A 20,108-nucleotide genomic window follows, 5' to 3' on the forward strand; every position below is an offset into this window, starting at 1 on the left:
TTGACAAGACGACTTGGATGTTTCGTCTCAATTATTCTTCTGCTTCGTCTCAGAGCCTCTCCTAGATGTAAAGAATTTATTGTCACAAGTGGGTCTAAGGATCCAGTATCCAGTAAAACATAATTTGGGTTGGTGGATCATTTAAGGGGTGGCACCTTATGGGTGGAAAGCCTTACGTCACATACATACACACAGTAAGTAAAATCAACCAAAACCACCTAAAAACAAAGGCAGGGCACCAAAAGCACAATAGCATGACCTTTCCATATATATTATAACGACAGCATACAAATAAACAGTTTTAAGTGTCGACATGTAGCAAAACTAGAAAAAAGATCAAAAAGACCATATCAAAACACCAGTTACATATATATATATATTTTTCTAACTTCAGAAAATGTAAAAGCATTTACAATTTACACAGTACTCATGATAGTATATTACGCGGTAGATACAGAGAATGATAGGTGTGTATGGGGCACCTCCAGCTCAAACATGCTCTTCATATCAGTGCAGTGGGTCTATTTATATCACTACAGTACAGAGCTCATCTGTCCAACCGGCAACAATGACATCCAACTATTTGACAAATGACGGTCAAAGTTTTTTAGCATCACTGACACACAATACCTTTATACCGCAAGCCAGTTATGATATAAAACAGTTCTTCAGAAATAACTTAAAAAACATGTGTAACATATATATATGTTTTCATTTACTGCTTGTAGTTTCTATCAGATACCATTGGATACGACTGTCTTGCCATTTAGGGCTTTGCTACCTTCACTCCTGTTGGCAACATAATGTAGGATAGAGCTGAGTGTTTGTGATACAATGAAACATTAAAGTCAAAATACGCTCAGACCCGATACTTTTTAGTTTACGATTGTCCTGTTTGGTTAAAAGTCCTCTTTTCACGCATGTCTTTCATTACAGTCTTTGCCATCGTCATAGAATTTGGGGCAGCGACGGGCCAAGGGTGTTTTTTGTTGTTGTCTGGTCCTTCAATCTTCTTTCTGTCCAAGCTCCGGGCTCTTAAAAAGTTGTGACACATCCCATTCATGTGGCGCTGTTAGTTGTTTTGTGGGGGGGGGGGAAACAGAGAGGAAGCGAAAACAGAGGAGCTGCTCTGGAGGCAGAAATAATGTCTTTAGTTGGGTAACAGTGGCACTTTCACAAGGCGAGGGGATACGCAACTGTAGAAAACTCAGACACGTAGAAGCTGTTCTATCTGACCCTTAAATCAGGAATTTGATGCCGTGATGTTGATGTGAAACGCTGACGCTGTTGTCGTAATTTTTACAAGTTTCTCCTCAATATTCAAATCAAACTTCAGTGGGTAAATCAAGCCACAGTTTGCTGTTAGCTTGGCAGCTAAAGTTAAAGTTAGGGTTGGTAATGTATTTGGAGGTGGGGCCAAGTTCATTCCTATTAAAGTTTCTCATGTGTGCATGAAGCAACAAATGTTTGACTTCCAGGTATAAAATTCAGATAAATTTACTCCGATCTTCCGTCTCCATGGACCCATAGAGAAAGCGCACTAGCGTTTTCTCTAACCCTGCCTCCCAGGCCTCAATCACTTCCTGGGGTCCTGTTGCAAACAACAACCATGTTTGTTGTTTACGGTAATTATAAGAATTTGGGGGGAGTGGCTTTGGAGGGAGGCCTGAAGGGACGGGCTGTCAGTGTGGCCGACTTGGCGAAGTTAGCTACAGTGATAGAAAAAGAGTTTGCAGTCATTCGGTTGGATATTTTTTTTCATCTAGCTTACACATGCCGATTCCTCCAATTGTACCTACCCAAGCTTTAAGTGGAGCCAGACACTCCAGGGCTATTGACCACAATTGTTCAGTCATTAGTTCTTACATAACAGATTTATAATGAGGGGTAAAGTAGGATTACATACATGCAAGAATGAATGTGCCAATGCTGATGGCTGAAGTCAGTAGTTTATCTGCAGCTCTAAGGCACTTAGCTTTAGCATCCGATGTGCTGATCTCCCCCATTTAATTTACCATGTATAGGCTCTTTGGCTCTGCACTTACGGTTTAACTCAGACAATCATATAATTTCTAGTTCCAGGGTAGCTCTGCCTGAAATAATGTTTGAGTTACTAAAACTACAAACTGTCGGTTGGTGAGACAGGGTCTATAGTGACGGGTGCCTACTGTGCCCATCTCAGACTTCCAGGAGACTCTGTGGACGCTCAGGTGCTTGCGGCGGGTCAGGCTGGAGGCGGCAAATGGGCTTGTTGCACATGGGGCAGACACTGCGGATCTCCAACCATTTCATCAGACACCTGGTGAGAGACACATTACCACGTTTGGTCATTTCAGAGTAGGACAAAGTGCGCAAAGTGACACAGGGGGAAACTTCAGCAATTAAGAGGAGAAAAAGGAGTTCAAACAGCTAAATTAAGAGTCGTAAAACAGGACGGAACAGGCAGTCATGCAGGATATGTAAAAAGTTGAAACGCACTGGTGATACAGGTAGAGTGTATCAGTCAGAGAGACAAACTCACGCCAACACCGCAGGGCAAAAACATATCCCGTTGCTTTAAGCACCCTCATGCTCAAACATGCAACAACAAATATTTCCGGGAATTTGCTCTTGATTTTGTGCAGGGCATCCGAAAAAACTTGTTCAGTAACAATTTTTCTGAATTTCACTGCTTCTCCAACCGCTTTTACTGTTAACTTGAAGGTACAAATCCAACATGAAGAGGCTTTTATGAGTCATTTCTTCCAAAACCGGCTTGTCAAGATTTTTGAAGTCTCTACCAAATTGTTAAGTAACCAAGGCTAGAATAATATTTTTTGTTCTTTTTAAGTGAGGCCTGTATGGAGCCATGTAAATTTGCAGACACAATGGCTGCTGCACACATGGTTTCAATTGACGATTGTCTTCCATCTCGAGCATAATGCATGAGTCAATAAAATTAGCTGGACCAATTTGTGAAACAGCCAGTGACAAATGATTCCAGTGTGTTTCTTTTCACTGTAACTTTGAAATAGAGTTTGGACATTCACAAATACAGAATCAGCTTGTCCACCCTCATCAAAGTTTGATAATCACTAAGCAGGGTTGTACGAACTTACTTCTTGTGAAAAGCATGGGAGCAGGGGCACACTCCGAGCTCATCCCTGCTGCGAAACTCCTCCAAGCACACCGCACACGTTTGCTGAGGAGGAATATAATCAGTTCATAACCGACAACTGAACCATGTTCACTTAATACAGAGTATCCTGATACACGCTCCACAGTTTACAGCATTTAAAAAGTCAGAACGACAATGCATCCATCCTGCAGCTTAAACTGATAAGGTCTTTGCTAAAATTATGACCAACAACATCTGTCATGACTGCTTTTTTATCATTTCATTAATGCCATTACCCCTTATTCATATTAATATTGTACAGTATGTACTAGGATATTACGTTTTTGCCTTTGGTATGCAAAATATAACTCTCTAGTATTGAGCTAATATGTTATAGGCTCAATTAAGCAAAGACCTTTTCAAACATAACAACATTTAAATGCAACAGGAGCCCTTTTGTATTTCCTGATGCAATGGTTGTTAACGCAGTATGCTAACAGGAAGTAAACTCAGAGCAAAGCTGCTAGCAACAAAAATGGCAATGGAGAAGGTCTACACTTAATTTCTCACCTTTCCAAAACCGGGCCACCGTTATTTTGTAGCATGAATTTGGGACATTGCTTATAAAACAGCCAGAAAAACTGTCACATGACTGCAACAGTGAACCAGGGATTAGCTAGCAACTGGCCAAATATACAGAACCTCCTTTAAAAAAGGAAACTAAATTAAGTGTCTCCACCAAATTACAGACAATGTAGCCCTTTACAGCAGTAAATGTGTTCCTAAAAATTGTAGCCAAGTTTTTTTGTTTGCTACATTTTAAGCACTTAATCGCTAGCTTGACGCATGTGTTCTACATTCATTCTGTCCCATTAGCCAGTTGGCATTGAGCTCATTGACTCCCATTTACTTTGTATTCAACTTACGCCAATTAGGCTCAGCTTCTTCCCCGCTCCTTTCAAAACAACCTGTTGACGAGAATGGATTTGTGACATAGCTCAACAGAGAAAAACAAGCAAATTAACATCTGAGTTACAATTTGACACGAGTCAAACTTGATACACAGCAGTATGAGCATATTACCTCGTTGTAACCGTACTGTTCTCTTGCACCTTGTCGCCTGAGTCTGTGAACCAGAAAAGACAACAACTTATCATACAAATTGTATTATGTGGCTGGTGCTCCATATCTGTCTTCTTTAGGACATGTCTTGTCGTGCCGTATGAATCAGCTGAGATATTGCATCAAGCAGCCCTGGAATTCAGACAATGCCAAGTTCAAGTAACAGCCTGTGCACCTATACGCTACAGAACGTTTCCCTTCATAGAGGAATTCTGGCTGAAATTCTGTTGTATTGAGTTGATCATAAGATGATGAAAGCATAGATGTAACAGGGTGATTCAAGGCTCAGTGAACATTAAAAAAATTCAGCATTCGAGATGCACGCCATTTTCACCTTTGAATCCTAATTGGAAGTGACTGATTTTACAGGCGGCTTCTATCTTTGCCAACACTAAAAGTATTTACACCAACTTAACATATTAAAAAACATATTTTAAAGGTTTTTTCAGATATCTCTCTGACAGCCAAATTAATCAACATTACATTACATTACAGTCATTTAGCAGACGCTTTTATCCAAAGCGACTTACAATCAGTAGTATATTACATATCATTCACCCATTCACACACTGATGACAGGCTACCATGCAAGGTGCCACCATCAGACTCTAACTAACATTCATTCACATCCAGTCCACACCGATGGCAAGCCTTCAGGAGCAACTTGGGGTTAAGTGTCTTGCCCAAGGACACATCGACTGCCGAAGCCGGGTATCGAACCACCGACCCTCTGATTGGAGAACTACCTTGCTCTCCACTACGCCACAGCCGCCCTATCAACAAGGCATACTGTAACCTCCTTAGCAAAAGTAAATATTAGAGCAGGTTTTTCAAGAAATCCTGGAAGTAGACAGCAGCTCATCGACTGACACAATTCCAACCTGTCTGTTATAGCCTTAAGCAGCTTTCACTTGAACCTTTGTTGTTGCCAAATTACAGACAACGCATCATGTAACACAATGAGAGGCCTCTGCATTGACAAATTACCTTTATAAACTGAGTGTAGTGCATTAAAATATTAAAAATCAGTTTGAATGAGTAAAATCCTCTTGCTCTCTACCTCTAAAGGTAAAAACAACAGCAATATTGTATGCAAGTAGCTCAGGTGCTCACTCAGCGTTGTTGAAAGAAAATATAGAATGTTGTTTACTAAAGTAGATGAGGCAGGACGAGAGAAAGTTATCCGAAGATCCCAAAACAATTTCTTGTATGCACCAAGGGTTGCAGGCTAGTGATCTGTGACACTATAATATAGGGGTGGCCAAACCTTTTTGATATTGGGCTATATAAAAAAATATATAAGCAGTCACAGGGAAAACAATAGTGAATGTGTAGTTTTAAACCAGCTATACTGCAAGAAAATCAGTGTTTCTAGACCAGCAAACACCATGTGGCATTAAAAAAATCATTTTTTAACAGTTTGTTATTACAGAATGTTACTGGCGTGTCCACGTCTTACAAAAAGCATTTCTGTATCAGCTGCTCTTAAATTTAATTTGAATTAATTAAATACTATAAACACCAATACAATGCTCGACTTAAGTACACACTTTTACGATGTCTATGATATTGACAGCCGGTGTTAATCCGGAATGATGACTGTCCCTGTGTGATTCCTGTCCCAGGAGCTCGAACCCAGCGGCGTCTCTTCGGTCGTACCTGAACATGTAGCAGCAGAAGATGAGGGTGAGCATGAGGATGAAGAGGCCGATGCCCAGGATGATGATGTAGACGTTGAGCGGCAGGTGGAAGAGCTCCTCAGATGTCATCTTGCAGTAATGGTCGGAGTTCTGCAATCCAAGGTCACACAGACACCCTGGGTGGACGGGACAGGCGAAGAAATAGATGGAAACAGAAGAAGAATAATATGTATTAAAGCAACATGGTTTGACTGCCAGGTAGAAAAAAAGTTGTTTTAGGTTACAACCGCATCAGCACAGTATCACTGCAATCATAGGGGATCTTTATAATGAGAAAATGCAATATTTCCTCAGATTTGTAGTCTCGCAGATTTGTAGAAAATGCATTTTGAAATAAGCATTCTGAACTATCCCTTGAGTATGTATTTATACCAGTTCCAATATTTATGCATACTTGAAGCGACCTTCCTACAGATGGCACACTATTACAATGGTGACAATAAATATAACTACATATCTAACTGCATCATATCCATCTTATCGACATATAATATTTTCAAGAAAGGTTGGCATTGGCCAGTATGCAAACCCAAACAGACTCAACACACAGAACAAGGCACTCATGAACAAAGCCTGATGTTGGTCGTAATGCAAATACACATTCATGTTTTCAAATGCATCTAGAAAATATATGAAAATGTAATTTAAAAAAAAAAAACATGACCATCCACAGTTAACAAAGCTACAGTCAGATGTAAGAAAGGCAGCCTACAGTATGTGGCATTTAAAAAACTCTGAAATGAAATGACAAAGAGAAATGTATGCCTTTTCAACACAAAGCGTTTACACATGGCATTTAAAAACTGACCATTTGAAAGGAAAGCAGTGAGAGATTTAGACACGTTGTACATCACTTTGAATTATGTTAGCAAGAATGCTTGGAGTAATGTGGGTTAGCTTCCATGTTTAATTTCTTTATGAATGGTCTGATTATTGGAGAATTTCTTCTCTGTCTTGGGTTCTTAAAGAGCAAAGCCCTGAAAGCCCCCTCTGTTTATGGGGACCAACTTACTGCACATACCAACAAAGTGGTCGCCTACAACTTTGACACATCACATTAACCTTTCAACCTAGCCTTTAAGTTGGGCTGTAGCTCTGATCAGTGGTGTATGGTAGTTTTCTGCGCTTAAACATCAACATTACTGAGCAAACACCGTTGCATATCTGCATATGATAAAAGATACTTAAGCAAATTAAGAGATTGTTCATTCAATTTTAAATAGTTGATGTAGAATTGTGTCACAGGTTGCTACTGACTATTTTAACCCCCCAACAAAAGAAAACCATGACAGTGATGGGTTTGTCTTGTAAAGGAGATATATACAGTATCAAATGGAATTTCTTTGAAAGCTGATGTAATTCTGGGATGTGATTTTTGTCAGAAGATAGTAGCTTTAGTCCACCATAGCCTGTCTATAAGAAGTGGATGTAGTTGTTGTAACATCACCCATTGGTTTGAGAACTTTTTGCATTTTGGCCATTGCCATCCTGAATTGTGGTCCTCACCATCTTGTTTTTTTTGCAACCAGTGAAATGAAGTGACCATAGTTTGACCGCGGAGCAGTGATGTAGTTTAGACACTGTATGTCTCTGGTAGCAAACTGTCAATCACAAGATAGCCATGCCCTAAAGCATACCCTACTTTTTCGTCTATTTGACTCTAAATTGGACCATAATTTACTAAATGAACATCATGCTGTATTGAAGACTTGAAACTAACGATTGAGACCAAAAACTCATGTTTACAATGTTTACTAAGGGAATAAATCAAGTGAGAAGAGGGGTCATTTTATCATAGACTTCTATACAATCAAACTTTGTCTGTTTTAAACCAGAGGAGTTGCCCTCTGCTGGCCATTAGAGGAGAGCATGCAAGTTTAAGACAACTTCTGTATTGGCTTTACTTTTCAGAACTGGAGGTTGCTCCCATAAATGCCCATCCTCTATGAAGGGCAAGGTTAAGGTGCATGACAATGATGTAATTAGTTGTCCCCAGAAGGATAGTATGACAAGTACCTATCTGCATTATCGTACAGAAAACTCTTTCACGACCATTCATCTTTGTGACCATTTGTTGAGATGTTATCCCGCTGAGCTCTATCATAGCCTTGCCAGTGTCTTTTCATGGTCCACGCAGGTCTTCATGACCAACGTATCCCATCATACATCACCCTCTCTGTGTCCACCTCTTTTGGCGATGATGAGGTGCACAGATCTGTGTAGCCTGAAAGGCCTGGCGCACACGCACCATACTGCATCTGTGAAGCCTCGAATTTCAAAGTGCAATGTAACACTGCTTACATGGGAGGGATTCTTGAGCATGCGCTCAACTTTTTGAACTAAGGTGAAAGTTGAAATATGAGTGCAAGTGTAGAGGCAGTGTGTAATAAACAGCTATGCCAAATATTTATTAAATGAGTGAGAAAGTGGGAAAAACTGTAATAACTCTTTACTTGTTCTTTCTTGCTGGTGTATTTAAACTGCAATTGGCTTTAAATAGGAGAAACCTATTTGCAAAGAACATAGAACCCAAGCAAAAACACCTCTCCACTTTCAAGTGAACTTTTACAACCATCCTTGCGTCACACAGGAATGTGTTCCACTTCTTGCTCCGCGTCTCAGCCTGAGACAAGTTACTTGCTAGAGTTTGGGCTCAGCGAGAAATAAGTGTTTTCAGCCTTAGGGGCTTGAACATGGCAGTCTTTATTCCCCATGGTTAACCTCAGCCTTAAACGGCAGTAGTTAACTATTTCTTAAGGTCTTAAATGTACAGTGAGGGGGGGTTTTAGGCAGCTTTTGACAGGAGATTCGGGTGAAGGAGGAAGCAGCTGTAATCTTAGCACAACGTTAGTAAATCATTGATGGTGGAGCGCTAAGAGGTAGGCCACTGTGCAAATGCATGTAGACTGGATACCAGTGTACCTGAAAACTGAACAGAAACAGTAACATTTGGTTTGACATGTTTTGGCAGGAAAATTATAGAGACTGAATAAAAGTTTTTTGAGAATATGGTTGAGGTCATGTCAGTGCTAAAACACACAATTACCACATTGTGATCATGATTTGCTTTTGGTCACGTTGTGACTTTGTGTAAAAAATATCACATTAGGCTTGGGTTGTGGTAAGCTATTCATGAATACACGGTAGGTTAGTGTGGAATATCCTTCCAAAGCTCTTAACTATTAGTTGAGTTTCCAATTAGTGATTTACAAAATAAAAAAAATAAGAAATGTCTTAGCTAGTTAAGACTTTAGTAATGTGTAAATTGGTTGCAAGGAACATGCGATTTAAAATATTCCCTCTTCACATCTTAACTAAACATCATATATTAGCAAGCTAACTTTAGCTCTGTCAGCTAGTTGACAGTTACACCTAGCAGTTAGTAACAGCTAGCCTCCACCAAATAAATAGTAGTTACGCTGATGTAACGCCAGTTCTATGAGTATGTGCATAGCCCTCTACCGGGCTTTACTATTGGTTTACCCCATCAGGGATGGAGTAATGGAGAATGGACGTCATGACTTGGTGGTGAAACCTTCTCTGATCGTAAACTGCGGAATCATCACAAATTAAATTGGAGACCGGTTTTGTGCTGCAGTGTGCCTGGCACATTTAAGGCACATCCTGCTTGGTGATGGCTAATACTTGGGACAGTTTGAAAGAAAGTGGCCGCCATATTCTGAACATAGATTACCATGACCACTGTAGGGCTGGACAGGGAGGTAAATAGGATATTGTTGCTAGCTAGTACTAAAGCAGTTCAACAAGGGCTGGCAAGTGTAGCTAACAGCTATCCAGCTAGTGGTAGCTGGTGACCAGCCTGGGTGTCATTAGCCCAACAGTTAGCAAAAGATGGCTCTGCCATCTGGCCACATGCAACGACAGGCCTCGGTTTAATGCGAGGGAGCCAGCGAGTGAAACCGCTTGCTAGCTAGTGCTTAGTCAAATTAGCAAATGCTGGCAGGTCATGGTGTGTCCGGGGCTGGCCAGCTAGTTTAGCTAGTGACATAGCCTGAGCGGTACTAGCCTAGCAGTTAGCAGTGTGTCGTTGAAGAGGCAGCAGGAACAAAGGACCTTCCTCACAGACAAGTTGGTCATCTTCCTCCTGGTACTAGTACCATGTCTAATTAGCCATTGGTGCCTTACTCCACAGCTTCTGGAAAAGAGGAGGGAGCAAGCAGGCTGAAATAGTAACGAAAACTTAAACTGGATTTTTCTTAGAGGGACATTGCAGCAACACCAGAGGGTGACGATCAGTTTCACCAAGCGCTGTGTCTGTTCTCGAGTGAAAAAGAGAGCACAGCGACAGGTGTGCTGGTGTTTTACATGGTGTGTATACTGCCACCTGGGCAATAAGTGCAAAGATGTCTCTGGAGCCGGGATTGGGTAAACTACCAAACACTTACATTGTTTAGGCTAAGTTTGAACTTGTGGAAATAACTGTGCAACCCCCTCCAGGACACTTACCGTTACACCATTGGACAGGATGCATTAAAAATATGCGAATATTCAGTTGATGGACCCAGGAAATCTTTGGGGTCGTGACCTCTCCAATACCACAAAGTCTGGTTACCACAAAAGCTCAAGTTCGAACTGTTCGTCTACTACGTTTATAGGTCCAGACTAGCGTAACCCTGATGGTAGAGCGGATGTGCAGTGAGTTAAATCCTTGTGGTCTGGAGTAAGCAGATCTGATTAGAGACTCCCAGAATCTCGGGAAGACATTACCAAGATAACCAGCTGCTCATTCCAACCGCGGTCTGCAGTGGTGATTTGCCACTAAAGGACAAAGACAACAGCCTTGGAGATGAGCCCTTTGAATACAATGTCACTGGCAGAATCAAAACACTCTCTAAATCCCATCCAGCGCTCTGTATATGTACCTCTAGCCGAGCGCAGTCCCTGCTTTTCTTGTTTTGCCTCTCCTTCAAAACATTGTCACGAGGCTCTCCCTCCTTTCTTTCCTCCTCGCTTTTCCTCTCCTCTCTCTCTTCTGTCCTCTCCTTTTTAGATCTCCACGTCGCTTCACCTCTTCTCTGGCTGTGAAAACCTTCCGCGGCCAATTATGGAGAGACAAAAGGAAAGGACATGGATGGGTTTCCCCGGCAGCACGGCCAGCCAGCCAGGCGGACGGCCTCAGTGTCCCCGTGGAAAGCAGCGTCTCATCTCGTCCCCTGCCTCTGCGCTCTGAACAAAGAACATGGGCAGGTATATGATTCAGGAAGACAATGCTGCTAATGTGAATTCAGATCTTCTCCTCTCCTGTGTGTTCTCTTCTTCTCACATTCACTCCCCTCCTCTCTCCTTCCCCGTCTCCCTTCCCCACTTCTCGTCCACAGTTTGTAAACAGATCCCTGCTCATGTGATTCGCTGTCTGCATCGCAGCTCTGCTTTCACCGCCCCCGTCTTTCCTTCCTCCTCCCTCCCTCACTCCCTCCCTCCCAACCCACCCGCCTGCCCTCCCTTTACCTCTAGCCCCTCTGGGTTTTTCCTTCCACCAGACCTTCCCCCAGCCCCCTCCTTCCTTTGCAGCTGCAAGCTATTATTGAAGTGGCTGCCGAGCAGATGGCACACAAGCAGATGTGGAAACAGGCTGTGGTGAGAGGCAGCAACGTTCTCGTCATAAGGCAGCTCAACATGATGAGCAGTCGTATGATTGGTTGATGCCAACTCCAATTCATACAAACTCTGTCGTTGTTTATTGAGTTCTTACCCTGAACTGATTCAGAGAGGGAACTGAACACTTCCATCAAGGCTTGGAGATAGACCCTTTTACAGATTGTAAACAATGATGACGTACAGAAGTGTGCGTATGCAGTTTGGCGACGGACGTACAGCGTAGTGCAAAGCTTGTCAGGCTATGCTAGGGCATTAACCACCAAAAAACGTGAATGCAAGCTAATATAGTTGACCTTCCGGATCTGTGAACTATTTGTGAGTGGGTGAACAAATTAGCAAGTGGCCAAATTTTTTTAGCGGCTATATATGTATTTGGTAGATGTCATGTACAGAACGTCAAAAATCCTGACATGGACTCTGAGTTTTGATTTTATTGAGTTTTAAATTGGGCACTACAAATACTCTAGTGGTAATCAACGCGTTTAATAGCTTGCAGCCATAGATGCCGGTGCGCAGGATTAAAAAGTGCCCATGTTAACTGGTGATCAAATGCACAAAAACACAAACAGAATGTAGATCGAAAAAGCCTTCAATACATTTTAAACACATCTGTGTTTATTATCTTTACCATATTTGTTACTACCATAGACTGTATATAAGAAGTGGACGTAGTCATCGTGACATCACCCATTGGTTTGTGGACTGCTGTTATGAAGCCTCGGGTTCGCAATTTTGCCGTCGCCATCTTGGATTGTAAGTTACCATATTTGGAATGCGGAGGAATGAAGTAGAGACGCCAAATACAGCTCCAGTAGCGCAGCGACCTGTCAATCATAGCCATGCCCTAAAGCATACCCTGCTTTATGGTCTATTTGACTCTAAATGGATCATAATTTACTAAATGAACATCATGCTGTATTGAAGAAAACTTGAAACTAGAGATTGAGACCATAAACTCATGTTTACAATGTTTACTGAGGTAATAAATCAAGTTAGAAGTAGGGTCATTTTCTCATAGACTTCTATACAATCAGACTTCTTTTTGCAACCACAGGAGTCGCCCCCTGTTGGTCAGTAGAGAGAATGCAAGTATTAAGACACTTTTGCATCGGATTCACTCTGCAGAACCGGAGTTGTTGCCTGGCTGCTATGAGCAACCACTACACATTCCTCTAAAACACCAGTTAACACGGTGACTCGTTAAACTGAAACACCTGTAGCTCCGTTACAGTCTTGATCCTGTCGGAATTTTGTAGGAACACGAGTTTGCTGTTGAAATATCGATTCTGACAACTGAAAGTGCAATAACCAGACATTTTGATGCTGGTAACAGTTTTGTTTCAATGTTTGATAACTCGTCTGGGTGGCTGGGATAAAGTGCCACTTCCGTTGCCACATGCATAATCTAGATGATGTGGGCTGAAAAAGAACCTGTAAACTGAAATGATAGGGGTAACAAGGCCATTACACCTGAACTACAGGCTTCATCCTCTACAGGGAGCCACGAGTTAAAATTTTGTTTTATGGCCTTTCTTTTTTTCTTCTTTCTGTTTGTACTGTGTTGAAAAGGTGCAAAAATAGGGGTTTCAATTGGGGCCCTTAGCACATTGTTGTCTCGGGAAGCCCATAGGGAATCAGTCCGGCCCTGATATCCACAAAAGTATATACTCTAACTAGTTCAGTGTCTTTTAAACCACAAAGGTCTCAGAGGCTTTTGCATACTAGAAGAATATAATTGTAAAAAAGGGGTGAACAAGCTTCATATGACATCTCACATACCTAACGAAGCTTTCTCCCACATGTTCAATGCTTTATCCTGATTCATGATGTACTGTCACTAAAAGGTATTTGCCAATAGTCCAATAAACCTGAGGAAGATTCTACTGCATGTATTTTTCTGCGTCATTGTTAATCATTGGCTGATATAACAGGACACAAACCTGTTGTGGTTCTTCTCAAATGTGTACATTAATCTATTGATTGATCTTGAGTTATTCAATAGCTGTTCCTTACAAGAGGTACTCTGCCCAGGCTTACCAATACCAGTGCAAATCCTAGGTAATTATTGAATTTTTTTAAAGTAAATCAAATTAATTTCACAAATGTATCATAATTTTAAATAAATGATTCCATAAATAATAACCCATTATTATTGTTTCCCCACTCTGCCCCTCCTTGCATATGTTGTTACGCAATAATGCATTGTTGACAATATTACCCTACCACATCATTTAAAAAAGATGTTGACAAGGCAAAACATCAAAATAGTTTTTCCCTTGGACCTACATACTGTATTTGTCCAAGTACACAATAGGCGCCTAGGAGGTATTTTATTTTGTTACCCCATGTGGACTAAATAAATACACAGTAATTTGTGGTCTCCATTATAAAGGATTAACATATTTTGTTCTTGCAATTTTGGGCAGGAAAGTGGTCACATTTAAAGGGACATTACGCCAATTTTACACATCAAGTTCAGTTCACTCATCACAGAGAGTGCTTTTCAGCCAGTGGAAACAGTTCTATATTGTCTTCTGTGGCTCAAAAAGGATCTTTCTAAAGTTTAATGAAACATGTTATTGACTTGCATTATGGGAAGCGTAGGCTCCAATGTTTTTGGCGCTTGGAATAAAAAAAAGAAGTGGATATTTTGACTTCTGCCGCCTCAATTTTGGCCATTTTCTTTTTATCTGTCTCTCACAAGTCTCCTAACCATGTAGTGTCCCTTTAACATAGTGAATGAATAGTTTTCGCTATCAGATGATTTGGAAGTAATCCAACCTGAAACACTATATGATTTCAGTCAAACCGTACTTGGCTATAGGCATTCATTCAGCATTATGAAGATAAATAAGTCAACAACAGATGAAGAGACAAGGCAGAACAAGATTTCCTGAGCTTGTTTCCTGTAGATTGTTATGTTCGTTTCCGCCCTTTTAATGAGCTGTGCCACAGTTCTACTGGAGGAGAACTTAGACTCGTACTTTCTGTTGTCTCACTGTGTTTGTTATTTGCTGCTGCCTTATTTCAAATGCTCTCACCTGACCAAATAAGCTGTGCCAAAGGCATAAACACTCCAGAGTTCAACTAAGCCACAACACACACACACACGTGCCCTGAGGTCATCAGCCAAGTAAAGTTAATGCAATCAGTGAGTTTTTGCTTTGAAATATTTGTAGAACTAAAACTACAACCTGATGATGATGTACATGTGTGTGTTTGCATCTTCAGTGCATAAAGAAACACGAAAAGGAAGGCCTTTTAGATAGCTATGAAAATAATAAAAGCATATAAGGGAGTTTTAAGGGCAAAAACAAATTTCTTGTTATGTTCAATTTAACTGGAATCAAAATGGAATTAGAATGAAAATGTGTAGCAGGGGAACATCTAATATATGATTAAGAATAAGCAAGTGAAGTTATATGGAAGAATAATATTGTAAACAACACTATTTGTATTTTGCTGTTTCCATCTGAGGAGAATCTACTTCCATTCAGCTGGAAGTTAGATTGAATAGAAAGGTGAGACACCAGAATGAAGTCCCAACTAGCTGTCTGTATGGTTGCAAAGAATGAAATAAGTCCATGACACATGTGATGCTTCCTTCAGAGTGACCAACGTTCCATCTAGTGCCTGGTGTGCAGAAGTGCAGCTCATGTGTGACTGCAGCACCAAGAAGTGACGTTTGTTCCCCCAAATCCTTCTTATTGGACCAGAAAACAGACACACGGCATTTCAGAATCCAGCTTAAATACCACTGAGACTTGGATGTGAAAGTAATGTTCCTATAGTATCCTTAGAGGAATTTAAAGGTTAGGTGCAAGGGTTCCATAAATGGTGGATTCGAGTTAGAATACAATTTAAATATACAAAAGCATGTAAATTGTTCGTCACACTGACTGCAAATGTGTATTTACATGCAACTAGAAGGTCACTCAGAGAGCACAGACCTTCGCCAAGGCCAAATGTCATAATGTAAAAGGAGACACATCACTTCTAGGTTCACATATGTTTTTGGTGTTTTTTACTAGAACACGTTTACATGCTTTAATGTTTAAAAAAAAAATCTTACTGTTTGTATAAATATACCTATAATCATCATAAACGCTCCGCTTTACAGTGTTTTAATGGCACTGCGTTGCCACAGTTTTTATAATTTACAGCAAATTATTTCACAGATCCCCGTACAGATTAATTCTTATTAGATATAGATTTAAAGGGTTGGATGCATTTGCATTTAAATGTACAACTGTATTTTTTAACGTATAACAATACACATGAATTTGATCTAAACTGATCACTTGAGGCACCACTAAAACATGTGACAGTCCATGTCTGCTACACAGGTGGGCTCAGAAAGACATGAGAATGTAGAAAGAAACAAGAATCGAAATCGTTAAAAACAGAATTACAGTTTTTTTAAAAACCCATTAAAAGGGTTGTTGGAAGAAGATTAAGTAGATCCATTTTTTTTTTACATGTGTAATAATTTCATACCACCCTGAAAAAATCTAGCTCCAGATTCCATATGTGGACAAGATTCAGCAACATATTCGGATAGAAGCCCTCCAAATATCTGCCTAAAAACTGGTAAATAAGGCTCACTTAATAATTGATCAAGTCCCTTTTTACATATATTTCACAATTTATTCACTTATTTTAATCTATTTAAGTTGAAAAATGTGTTTCTATTATTTTACTTATTTATTGTTTTTAGGGTTGTCTATTTCATTCCACTTTGTTAAAGTAGATTTTATTTCACGTTTTTTTTTTTTTTTTTTTTTACTGCCAATCCTGTTATCATAATTCTTTATTGTAAATTATTAACATAATATCCATTTAATGGCCTTGCGCCCATTTCCCCAGCAGAGGGCGCTGCAGGATCGCCTGTGAAGATGCGTTAGTATTAGAAACTGCAGAAGATGGCGCTGTTATCTGTTTATATAACGTCCTGAGTGAAGCATGGACTGGAGTATCAGGGTTATCAAAAGGGAGAGTAATGTCCTCCTATGTTAACAGATATTATATCCTGCACTAACTATACCACCCAGTACACACAGGACATGGAATCATTTTTGCAGGTTTAAACTGTCCAGGAGACCTCAAACACAACTGCAGTGTTCACTTGATGCTGCCACACTGTCCATCCACTGAAAAAAGTTTTCTGATAGTTTTCATTTCTCCTTTTGCCAATGAAATGTGCCAAGACTGGGGTCAACACCAGTATTAGCCAGCACAACAAATCACAGATGTTTTTTTTTTTTTTTTTTTTTTTTTCAGCCCATTGCCACATGGGAGGTCAGCCCCCTAGTGTGGTGCAATGATAATATATGTAAATGGGACTACCAAGCCCTGACCAGACAGAACAAGATTTAACCAGCCTGCTCCCGACTGCGGTTCGCCTACCACCAAACTTCACACATGTGTAACAATAAATTCCAGCACCGCGCCAAGAGAAGGAGCTCGGATGTGTTGACAGCGAGGGCCCGAGGACTGTCGGCTTGCCGTGAATCTCTGAATGAAATTGTGTTGGATTCTCATCGTACTACATTTATTTTTAATTTGATCTGATGTGAACTTTATGGAGCAAAGGCCTACTTTGAGAAAATACTACTACTCTGAAAATAGATCTAGTCGTTTTGAGAATATTTTTTTGGGCCTTTATGGAAAAAAGCTCCTTTTTCATCATTGTGACTTCACTGCAGATGACTTTACCTGATACATTCCATATTGATACAGTCAATTAGATAGACAAAACATGATGGAGAACATGTTTGTTTGTTTGCATATATGATATCACAGGGGAGAGATCACAAGAGTGGATAACTGTAAGGAGAAAGAACATGTAAACAATAAACCACAACAGTTAAAGCAGCCAATAGTCACAGGACACCAGAGTGTCATACAGACCTATACGAGCATGTCTCATCTCACATACATGTATGTCTTGGAAGTTAAAATCCAGACACTTACTGACTCAAAAGTCCGCCGGTGCGACTAAAAAAAGTTGGTTGACCCGTTTGTGTCCCCGAAATGTTATGTGCTTTCTCTTCTCTGCCAAGGGTATGTAGGGTTCTAGGAATGTGACAGTGCGTACGGGTAAACCGAACGGCATCTACGAATGGACACACAGATAATAGGCTTTGAAATCTTGTTTGTTAATAACAAAGGGCTCGGATGTAAGCCAAGTGTCTGAAGTGCGAGACTGATCCAAGGACACTGACCAAGTCCAACAGCGCATAGATTCTATAGGTGAGATAACAGATATCTGTCATTTCAAATGGCATATTGAACTTTTTCTTTATTAAAATGAAGGCTTTAGTTGACGTTTGTCTGCCGTGAGGCGCCATGATGCTCATCCACTTGTCGTGTAATGCATTATGGCATGCATTGTGGGCATTACACGACAATGCACTTGTTATTATGATAAATGTGCACCTATCAAACAACACCACAACGACGATAACAGGCTTTGTTGCAATTGCACACTTCCTTAATCAGATGCGTTAAAAAGGACACAATGACATGCATTTTGCAATCAAACATGCAATTCAGAAACACTGAAACTAGATGACTTAGCACAAGTTGCAAATCAGCATCAAAGCCACTTTTATCAACATAAATGATCTATTAATGTGTCTGTGCGTTTGCAGCGACATATAGACATGAGAGGTAGACAGTGTTGCTGGGTAAAGACTCAAACGCCCTTCGGAAAAAAGCCTCCCCTGAATGACTTTACAGGCTTGTGTACTGTCTCCACTACACACCAAATCCAGTATTTTTCCATCAAGTAGCGCGCTGGACCACGTGATCATAAAGGAGAAGGGAGAAAAAAAAAACGCTGTCATGTTTGCATCCTCAATTGACAGCGGTGCACGCCGTATATGGCTCTCAATTAGCAGGATTTAGCAAGCGCCGCTACAGTTCTCCACTTTTCTGCTTAATGAAAACGTTTATGTACTAAGTCCTCGCTTCGTATTCGTATTGTTGCCCCATTCGGGAAACAAATGTCTCCTCCAGGTCGCTTTTCTAACCCCGTGCGTTCATGATCGTGTAACCACTCCCACTCGTGGCTGGTGGAAAATTACCAGCTTACAAGCAACAGGCAAATGAATGGTCCTTGCGATTTTGTCACATCATTCATATCATTCACCCAAGACACTTTCCTTTCGGGATATGCTTGTTTAAAAGTGCTAAATCCTTCACAGAGCGTCTAAGTGGATTAAAAATAGAATTAAATGTCAACACTATTGACAAGTACTATAAGTGGCGTTTACACGAATGGGGGTAATATTTAACTTGACCCCGTAATAAACAGTGGCCGCTTACTTATTCGCTATTCTCACAAGCGGATCATGTACGAGTCCATTCTGCATGGGAGTCTGCCCTCTTTTTCTCTTCGGGCGGAGCAGTAGCGTGGGCGCTTAAGCGAATTGAAATAGACTGACAGGTCCGTCACGCAATGGGACGCCGACCAGGAAGTGTCCAGCAGAGCCGCGGCCAATCAGATCGCTCGGTGGGCGTAACCCCAGTCCAAACTTTTACGCGGCGCCATCGGCTGAAAACTAAACCGAGATGGAATCTCCCAGTCTGAACCGGTTTCAACCGGTTGCGAGTTAGTTGCTTGAGAGAGGAGAGGAGGCGCAGGCACACAACCTCTACACCGCCCCGCTCGGAGAAAACACAAGAGTAACGAAATAATTAGTGAATCAAGGTTGACTTTGTTTCGTACAATGTTTCGGAGTAAAATATTGCTGTGTTTGCCGCGATAATAGCTTTGGGAAGCCACATCAGTGGTGGTTAGCAGCCAGACATCCCTCACTGCTGGAGCTGGAGATAGTCAACGCTGCAGAAATAGGAAATCTGTCCTAATCAACACTGAAGTACTCACTAGACCCTGTAGCTTCTTGGGCAAACGCCACTGTTTTCAGTCAGAGCCTCGGACTTTAGGTAGGTAACCTGGGGTGAAGTGGAAACCTGCCATGCCGTGATTAACGTGTCTGCGCTTTAACCTGTACAAATGAATAAAATGCATTTTGGTTTGGGTGTTAAGTCGTGCTGTTATATAGTTGACGTGGTCCGTAGATACATGCTAATTCATAATACAATAGCCTCAGTGGCGGTCGCCAGATAGCCACCGACTGCCCGCTAGCTAGCGCTCAACGGTGCCTCTCTGTGAGGATTAGCTAACGCTGGCTGTCACATAAAGTGATGTAACTCAAACAAACTAAAAGTACAACCAGAAGGACACGAGTAAGACACCAAACGCTGTCCCTCTCTCTCTCTGTCCCCGCACAGCAGCATCACTGGTGTGTCCGTGGTGTGAGCGGATGTCAGGTTGATGCTGCTTCGTTATGTCAAAGCGTCTTTAACACACAAGTGTTTAGAGAAACCCGCGGCCAGTCCTCCTGGTGTAGCTGCAACACACGGCGACAAGCTTCCCGTAACAGTGTGGCTGTATGAAGCCGAGTGAAGTGAATGTATGGGCGCCTCCGTCCCAGGCATCCTTGGTGGGAGTGGTTGTAGTCAGCAGCGACGGGACCACATGTGAACTGTTTGTGCGACACGGT

General features: G+C 41.2%; 2 protein-coding genes across 8 annotated transcripts in view; one reads left to right on the plus strand and one right to left on the minus strand.

Annotated features, from left to right (window-relative positions):
* Nucleotides 1-98: 98 nt before the first annotated feature.
* On the minus strand, nucleotides 99-19,446 carry LOC129091943 (RING finger protein 122-like). Of its 4 annotated transcripts, none has more exons than XM_054599648.1 (6): nucleotides 19,430-19,446; nucleotides 5,879-6,035; nucleotides 4,181-4,223; nucleotides 4,024-4,065; nucleotides 3,099-3,181; nucleotides 99-2,299 (listed from the first exon to the last, which is right to left on the minus strand). In XM_054599648.1, the coding sequence occupies exons 2-6, from the start codon at nucleotides 5,986-5,988 to the stop codon at nucleotides 2,179-2,181; spliced, it is 399 nt and encodes a 132-aa protein (XP_054455623.1). In that variant the 5' UTR covers nucleotides 5,989-6,035; nucleotides 19,430-19,446; the 3' UTR covers nucleotides 99-2,178. The 4 variants fall into 4 exon arrangements, with proteins under 4 accessions (XP_054455623.1, XP_054455624.1, XP_054455622.1 ...); XM_054599649.1 differs by lacking the exon at nucleotides 19,430-19,446 and adding an exon at nucleotides 18,868-18,940; XM_054599647.1 differs by lacking the exon at nucleotides 19,430-19,446 and adding an exon at nucleotides 10,803-11,245.
* Nucleotides 19,094-20,108, plus strand: part of xpo1b (exportin 1 (CRM1 homolog, yeast) b) — a 29,105-nt gene continuing 28,090 nt past the window's right edge. For 2 of the 4 annotated variants that reach the window (XM_054599640.1, XM_054599645.1), the window contains exon 1: nucleotides 19,094-19,488. The gene's annotated coding sequence lies outside the window, so the exon portion shown is untranslated. The remainder of the gene's footprint in view (nucleotides 19,489-20,108) is intronic. The other 2 variants (XM_054599642.1, XM_054599643.1) reach the window with 2 other exon arrangements.

This window comes from Anoplopoma fimbria, chromosome 6 (genome assembly GCF_027596085.1).
Source record: "Anoplopoma fimbria isolate UVic2021 breed Golden Eagle Sablefish chromosome 6, Afim_UVic_2022, whole genome shotgun sequence".
In the NCBI taxonomy this organism is placed as follows: domain Eukaryota; kingdom Metazoa; phylum Chordata; class Actinopteri; order Perciformes; family Anoplopomatidae; genus Anoplopoma; species Anoplopoma fimbria.